At 43.6% G+C, this 8,458-nt stretch overlaps 1 protein-coding gene across 1 annotated transcript; it reads right to left on the bottom strand.

Moving 5' to 3' along the window:
• Window positions 1-4,028: 4,028 nt before the first annotated feature.
• LOC125939966 (uncharacterized) lies at window positions 4,029-6,454 on the bottom strand. The gene is made up of 4 exons (XM_049655560.1): window positions 6,036-6,454; window positions 5,802-5,955; window positions 4,889-4,939; window positions 4,029-4,507 (listed from the first exon to the last, which is right to left on the bottom strand). The coding sequence occupies exons 1-4, from the start codon at window positions 6,270-6,272 to the stop codon at window positions 4,080-4,082; spliced, it is 870 nt and encodes a 289-aa protein (XP_049511517.1). The 5' UTR covers window positions 6,273-6,454; the 3' UTR covers window positions 4,029-4,079.
• Window positions 6,455-8,458: the final 2,004 nt, after the last annotated feature.

Here is an 8,458-nt window from a genome sequence, read left to right as displayed (position 1 = left end):
GTTGGTGAAGTCTGTGAGTAATTTGTCTAGCAGGGCTTCCTTGTCTTCGGTTCCTGCTGCCAAGGTCAACAGGGTTTTCATGAAATACCTGTCAATGTTTGACATCTTTTTCATTGTTGATCCCAAGTTTGTGGTCTCTACTGTAGGGGTGTCTTGGTCATTCACTTCCCTCCTCTTGTTTATTCTCCTGGCCATTTCTCGATTCCTGTTGGATCGACAATGTCTCTTCTGAGGCCTGTTTCCCTTTGCTTTGCTGTGCCCCTGAATTGTTCTTTCCTGTTTGCTCACTTGACTCTTTCCTCCTTGACTGACGCATTGCTGCTTCCGTCTCTTCCCATGAGTCAGGGATGTCATCCTCCGAGCTCCAGTCATCCTCATTACAAGAATAGTCTCTGAGCACCTCTTTGTTGACTGGAGTTTCCTTCTTGTCGGTGGGGTTTTTAGTAGCGTCAATTCGGTGATGCTTTCATTTGCCCTTTCTTTTGTCTCTGTTGCTCCTGCTTGTGACTTCACGGGGTTACCCTCTTTCTGTCCTGAGCCCGGGGTTTTTAGTTGAAACCTCTCGTCGTTTTTCTTCTTGCCCATCTCTCTCCCAATAAGCTTTCACCAGCTTCGAATTACGCTAAGTGGTTGGTGCACTGTGGGGCTTGTTGTCACCTCAGCAAACAGGCTGTTTCAGCTCTTCAATGCCAGCTCTAACCTCTGAAGTTAACCCTTCAGAAATGTGGGATGCTTCACTGCATCCTTGAAAAATTATCTGCTTCCTGCAACACTTATTCTGGGTTAGTTTGCCCAAATTCTTACATAATTTGTCAACTTCTCCATCAGAAAAGGGCGATGCTTCGCTGCATTGCTACACGTTTTCTTTTCTTTTTTGTGTCATCTTCAAACCTTGTTTACCAAATGGTTATCACACTGCTGCATATTTTGTCCTTCAAAACCTAGGGATACTCCACCACATCACTCCCAACGGTTGTCCGTGCCCTGCTAGGCCTCTGTTCAAGGGTTCTAGGAAGTTGTCCGTGCCTTACTGTGCCTCGGTGTTGGGATTCATTTTAGCTGTACTCTAGGGTTTAGTAAACAAAGCTCCCATGCAAATTTTGGGGGGCTTACCAATGACTATGTAAAATATTGGTCGCAAATTAATCCTGGGCGTTTATTCTTCCTACTAACACAAATTTTTTCTCTTTGTATAGCTGTTTAAAAGTGGATGAAATTCAAATGCTCTACTAAACAAGGTCCCAAATAGGCCGTGCTTGGCTTAGTTGACTTTAAAAGCAAAAATATGCTAATTTATGAGGTCCCGGTTAAAACTATTGTTTAATTGAGGTTGCCCAATGTACTAGGAGTCTATACTATGCAAGATTTAGGCATATTTTAAGTATTTACTATGATGTAAATGGATTTAGTTAGGCTCCTTTGTGTTGATAGAAACACACTCGTATAGCTTCAACACGTCGCGTCACAAAAATGCGTGTTAATTACTGAAATACGCGGTGAATCTTAGCGAAATTGGTGTCCCCGTGATCCTGAGATGTTCACGAATATTTTCTGTTAGTAGCCCCGTTTACATGAATGCGACAGTAGCGCATCGCATCGACATTGCGCCTCGACTGAAGACGATGCGTGAACGTTTACATGCATGCGCATCTAGGCGACCGCGATGGTGGTGACATGCGGTGTCGCATTTTAGAAGTAACGTGTTAGCGCTTCCGGAGCTTCGTGTTTCCGGTGTCGGTGTCCTCCGTCCGTGCGTATGCCGTGCCACATAGGAGGCTGTGTGGCCGTGCGTGCACGTGTGGGCTAAGTGCAGACGACAGCAATGCTTCTAAACGCTACAGCCCGTTTGTGTGTCATGCTGCTTCTCTCAACATGGACGAACATGCATGTAGTTCTTATTGCTCTAGCGTTTTTGCGCTATCAAGAGCGTCGGCGCCGTATACAGACTATTTGCGCCCATGCGGTGTTGCAAGCGACCGGCGCCGTTTCGAGTGGGACGATCAGCGAATGGACAGTTATGCACGGTAAGTACAACTAGAGCCTCTTAAATAATGCGCGCTTTTAGTTCGAATATTCGTTTATGCGTCGCGATAACTTCTGAGCTCATCTACTAGCGCTTTGGTTGAACCTGAGCTTGTGCTTACAGGCCGCTGTATATATAGCTCAGTGGCTATTGCATTGTGCTCCAAGGCTCGAGGATCGATACTGGCCGCGGCGGCCGCGCTTAGATGGGGGCAAAATGTAAAAACGCTCGTATATTTAGATATAGGTGCACATTAAAGAACCCCAAGTGAGCAAATTATTCCGCGGCCCCAAACTACCACGCGCCTCATAATCAGATCGTGATTTTGGCACGCAAAATTTAAGAACTTGTGTTTTTTACCGGGAAATTATATGCGGTTTTTTGTTACTAAACTTGTATTATTAACGTGCTTTCGAGTCGTCACAGATTTTCAATTCAATATTGCAGTCACGCCAACGTTATCACCAACTTACACGGACCATTTTTCTAATTTTCAGGTGTTTTGTCAACGGAACGCATCCCACGAAGACTATGGGCAAAGACACGCTCTGATGATTGGTGGAATCGGATCGTGTTACAACAGTTCACTGATGAAGACTGGAAGGACAATTTTCGCATGACCCGAGCTTCTTTTTTAGAACTTGTGTCACTCATGGCTCCCTACATGTCTCCCCGACAAGAGTATGTGCGGACACCTGTACCAGTAAGCAAGAGGGTGGCAATAGCTTTGTACAAGATGGCCAGTTGCTGTGAATATCGCGTTGTTGCAAACCAGTTCGGTGTGCACAAAAGCACGGTAAAGAAGTGTGTGTACATGTTTTGTCGAAAACTTGTGAAACATTATATGAACAAATTTATTACATTACCAAATGAAGAAGAAGCAGAAGCAATTTCAAGAAGATTTGAATTAAGGTGCCATTTACCACAGATTTTTGGGGCCATAGATGGCACGCACATTCCAATTCTTGCCCCCAAAAAAGGATACCGGGACTTCGTCAACAGAAAAATGTGGACGTCTTATAACATGCAAGCAATAGTTGATGACCGAGGCCAGTAAGTTTTATTTCAGTTTTGTGTAGAGCTAAACGAAATTGGAAATTTATTTGAGCACTGCCATGATGTCATAATTAGTCATATTAAGCAACACTCGTTGCAACTGCAAAAGTACGTGAACAGTACGGTTTAACATTTCGATGTCTGCAATATGTCACGCAATTTCTATTTTTCAGATTCAGATCCATCTCCTGCAATGTACCTGGTAGCGCGCATGACGCAACGGTTCTGCGAATTTCTGGTGTATACAGGAATAGCGACGTGCTACTGCCAAAGCAGGAAAGAATATTTCATGGCCATCCTATACCCTTCATGCTCCTGGCCGACCCAGCATACCCTCGGCTGCCTTGGCTATTGAAAGGCTACACATCAAGGCAGGGCGGACTTTCCAGGGAGGAAGAATCTTTCAATGTGTATCATAGCTCTGGCCGAAATGTTGTCGAACACGCTTTTGGGAGGCTCAAAGGGCGCTGGCGCGTGACACTAAAGCGGGCTGACATTTATTACAAGTTCATGCCAACCGTGATTGCAGCAGCCTGCATCCTCCACAATTTTTGTGAACAGCGAAGTGAAAGCACAAGAGATGCATGGTTAATGGATGTGAGGCACTGCGAGCAACACCTTTTCCAACAGCCAACCAGCAGCCCTCGGGACAATGACTCGGTGTGCGAAATTTGAGACCTCCTGAAGGACTATTTGGCGCAGGAGTTTCCACTGCGCTCAGCTTCGTGGTGAACTTCACATATCGTCATAACGGCTGAGTGAGAAAACGTTTTTCACCTGCAATCAGCACACTTTTATGCAATGTTGTTAATTGCATGCATGTGCAAGGGAACAAGTCATATTTTCTTGCTAGTGTACGTAAGTGGCAGACAAAGTCTGACATGCAAGACTTGTGCGTGCACTACTAACTGTGTAAACACACTATAAAGATTCACCACATGAACACGGCTTGTCATATTCAGTGAAATAAAATGACTTTATTTTGCCCAATTAAGTCTTGTCATTCCTTGATGTTGCTTGAAGTGCCTGTCACTCTATTTGGTGGCACTGTACTCTGGGTAACAGGTTCTGCAGTGGTGAATATTGGCTGCGTAAACTGAAACAGCCTGCTCTGCTGGCTGTCTGGCTGTAGAGCCTGGCTGTATATCTGCAGAGGCTGAGGGTAAGCTTGCACTGGCTGGCTCAGCAGCTGCGCCAGCATTGCTTGTGTGCCCTGCAAAAACGATGTGCTTATAGTGCTGATTATTTCGCCGAACTTTTTTTGCTCATCCTCTAAAAGCTGCCTCTGCTGTTCAAATATCAACTCTGTATGTTTCTTTAGCGTCTCTGCAGTTCTGTTTTGCTGTTCTGCTAAGATCTCAGCGAGCTCCGCATTCCTCGTCCGTCGTGGCCTCTTTGCCCGTGGCACAGGAGTGTTGCTTCCGCTTGCTGCACACAGTGAAAAAGAAAAAAGAAGTAATGAACTGAGCATCACCATACAAGCAGGGCACACTAATAAGCACGCCTTGCGTATTTGCATGGTAGCAAGCGGGAGAAAGGATATAATTTTCCAAATTAAAAATACCTATGAAGTGTAAGTTCTCTTACTCGTGGGAATGTTCTTAATCTTGACAACGCAAACCTCTGCTAAAAACTTCACTCTTTAATTACCTTCATATGCATATCAGGGCAATTATTGCAGATAATTTAAACCAATTTCGAGCCCTTCAAATATTCGCAATGTGTCTGGAAGCAAGGAAGAAAAACATGCGCAAAATGTTACTGATAGTACACAAAGTGAAGAAAATCAGAAAGCAAACTGTGACATACAGGATCCCGGGGTACTTTCATTCGCCTGTAGCTCCTCGTCCTCGCTTAAATCTGTCAACAAAGAAAACAGTAAGAGTTGTCATGACTGTGCTGGCATGATTCATTCTAGTAATGAAAACAATATCAATGACTTTCAAAGCAGACGTATCAGTAAGGTCTTGATGAGGGCTAGTTGGTTCATGATTTATAACTGAGCTTTGAACAGCGCGAATAAAACAAGGACACGAATAAACAAATACCACAAACAAGCGCTGAATGCCAACTGGAAGTTTATAAACTTCCAGTTGGCAGTCAGCGCTTGTTTGTCGTATTTGTTTCTTCGCGCTGTTCAAACCTCAGTTCTAAATCAAAGCAGATATGACAGAGTGACACACACACAAGCCTTTTCCTGCTTCACTGTGCTGTTTATCACATTTCATGAGCCAGTAGCCTGCCAAAAACCAAACGCGCCAAAATAAATCGAACAAGCACACCGCCTTTTGACATATCTTGAATAAGTCATTGGTGTTGCATTAACTACAGTTGAATACCGCAAATTTCGAAAATAAATTTTTGGAAACGATTTTCTTCGGCATCTGCAATTACTAATCTACACTGTATGAATACAGTTTAGCTAAAAACACATTCTAAGTGTCTGAAAAAAAAATATTTTTTTCTGCCAGCACGTACGGCGACAAAAGAGCTCAAGTTCAAACACATGGAGTTCACAGAGCCGACCCAGGTGGTCGAAATTTTACGGCGTGCATCATAATCAAATCGTGGTTTGGGCACGTTAAACCCCATTATTTAATTTTAATTAGTTCACAGAGCCATCTCTCGTCTTTCCCGCTGCTGAGCATCGGCATCTTGTGTGACCTAAGTGTTTCTCGAAGCACTTTTTTTTTAGCAACAATAGACCGTTCGATCTCCCTACCTGTCCGACTGTCGTCAACTTCGGTGTCCACCTGGCTGTCAATGCCGTATGCCTGAGCTTCTGTCATCGGGCGGTGAGACAGAATCGCACTCATCTCGGCGTACCACAGCCAGCTCGACGGTGCCGCGCCACTGCGGTTTTGCTCCACTCTTTCCTGTCAAGTGAAAGCATTCTTGAAACTCACAAACTAGAAAACATAACCGGACGCAGAAAACGAATAACACGACACCTTACCTTGTTATATCGCCCCTTCAAGTTCTTCCAGTGTGTTCGGAGCTGCTGCCACGTCCAGTGAAAACCCAAATTGGCCATTTCAGCCTGAATTTTCTGGAAGTATACTTGATTCCGTTGCCTTCTAAGGTCCAGAAGCTCCCCTATATTCATCTCGCTAATGATAGCGAGAAACGTTCGCGTTTGCTCATGTGAAAAAACCACACGAGCCGCTGTCTCGTTCGCATTCACCGCCGCCATGTTAGCAAGTGTGAGGAGGTCGAGGCAGCAGAGGCCCGCAGTTGCAGCGGCGCGGCAGTCCCGCAGCGAATGCTATCCCATAATCCTCGATGCGATGCGCTCCCGTTTACATGCGTTTTGCGGATGCGCATTTGCCGTCTCAAACCACCTCCGTCTAGCGCATTAATGCGATTCGCTTTCTTATCGCATTGGCGCCGTTTACATGAATGCGATGCGCTAGAAAGTCGATACCATGCGCCACTTGTCGCATTCATGTAAACGCGGCTAGTGTTTTTTGCTGAAAAAGCAGGAGCCCTGTGCAGCTGGATCCGCTCCCTGGCCCCCTGGTGGCAGAACTAATAGTAGATAGGGACAGAAAGTGGTGTTGGGCAAGTAAAAAATTACGGAAAAGAAACGAAAGATTTTAGCCCTGCCTGCTGCACCGAAGTATCGCAGGCTGCCGAATTTAAATAAAAAGAATAGGACATGGTGTGTCAAGGCATAAATTTTGAGAAAATAAAAAATTCTACTACCAGGGAAACCACGGCCAAGGGAGGGGGACAGCAAATAGCGGCCTTGATTATACTATATATGTACTAACTAAATGTATTGACCTGACTGGGTCTTCATCTTGAGTCACAATTGATTTGAACAAATTTACACACTATATATAATAACATGATTGAGTAGTCTTCCTCTTGACTCACAAATATTGGTTGTTTGTTGACTTGAGCTTTTGACTTGACTACTTGTATGTTGTTAGGGCCTATATTCCAGGACATTCCTTTTTTCGAAGACCAGAGCTTCAGGATCTCCGTGGACCAGGGCTTCTTTTTTATAATGACTTTCTTTTTATCTTTTTTACAGGGATTACGGTTTCCTCACCCCTGCTCAGGCTGTTACATTTGATGGTGATTGTATATATTTACAGATTTGTTCACAATGATTGTACAAGTTTGTAATAAAGACTTTTTTCCTTTTTCTTTTTTTGCACGCATATGTAAAAAGTAAGTAGTGTAGAGATATACAACATAAATGTGTATAGCCAGGGCCTTACCGAGAAAATGGTTTTTCTTTTTAGGAATTTTTAAAAATGTTATTATTATTATTTTATTTATTTTACCAAATTCCCTGTTGCGAACATGCCACTGATGCCATTTGTAATGCCACCAGTATGTGTAGTGAGCCAGTATGCCTAATGTTGACTACTAATAAAGCTTCTGTTTGAGTAATTTGAAAGGCATTTTATTTTGGAGTCATTTTTACGGTTTTAGCCGTTATGCATGGCGCGTGGCTACATCTCCGTCTCTCTCTGTCTCTTTTTTTCCCTCTCTTTGGTGTGTCGAAGTTCCCAAATTTCTCAGGGCCACCATTGGTGCTGTGTTTTATTTTTATACATTTTTTATTTACAGGGTTTCTGATTAAATTTTCGAGACGTATTGAGATGTGGAGTGGGTTTTGGACTTTTTATTTCTCCCCCTTAAAGCCGTTATGTGCCTGCTTTTATGACTTTTGTTCTTGATGTGGAGGAGTGGTGGAGTAGATAGGGACAGTATGTGAGAAGGGCGTAGAGAGGATGCCCAGCCTGCACCACCAAGGTATCGCAGGTAGAAGAGGGAGAGGAAGTTTAGGATTGGGAAAGGAGTAGAGGGCTATGAAGGAGGGAAGTAAGGAATTGAAGAAAGTAGGAGAAATAGTTAAGAGAAAAGAAAGCAAGAGAGATTGATTCTACCATAATCGGCGACCACGGCCAAGGGAGAGGCCACGGCAGCGGGTTGATTTATTAATAAGAAGAAAATGTTTACATGGTTTTCCTCTTCATCTTGACGAACAGCTTTTTCTTCTTTTTGAGGCTTGCTTGTGCCTTGTTGCGTTTTGCTGCTTTTTTGTGTTTGTTTTTCGTCTGTTTTTTGTGTATATTGTTGTGAAATTGTGCTTGCTTTGAAATAGTGTTTGTACTCTTGAGCACCGAAAGCAGACTCAGCCTCCAGCTTTCCAGCGAGGAGAATCTCCCGCTTAGGATTTCAAGAGCTGTGTGAAGACATGGGATTAAAGCTGTGGAATAATTTCATTAATTTTTTAATAATTTTTTCAATATCCCTGTTGTTTTGTTTTTAATAATTTGTGGTTTCTTTTGGATAAATGCTTTCCAAGTATACCTTCCAAATTAGCTCTTTCCAACTCTACCATGGGACATGTTTACAAAA

This window comes from Dermacentor silvarum, chromosome 9 (genome assembly GCF_013339745.2).
Source record: "Dermacentor silvarum isolate Dsil-2018 chromosome 9, BIME_Dsil_1.4, whole genome shotgun sequence".
NCBI classification, from domain to species: Eukaryota; Metazoa; Arthropoda; class Arachnida; order Ixodida; family Ixodidae; genus Dermacentor; species Dermacentor silvarum.
Note: the sequence above shows the minus strand (reverse complement) of the source record. Positions and strands in the feature narration are given on the sequence as shown.

Coding starts and splice junctions, on each gene's coding strand:
- LOC125939966 (XM_049655560.1), bottom strand. CDS start 6,272: ATGGCGGCGGTGAATGCGAACGAGACAGCGGCTCGTGTGGTTTTTTCA. Junction 5,956..6,035: donor TGAAGGGGCGATATAACAAG/GTAAGGTGTCGT, acceptor TTCACTTGACAG/GAAAGAGTGGAGCAAAACCG. Junction 4,508..4,888: donor TGAAAGTACCCCGGGATCCT/GTATGTCACAGT, acceptor CACTGTGTGCAG/CAAGCGGAAGCAACACTCCT.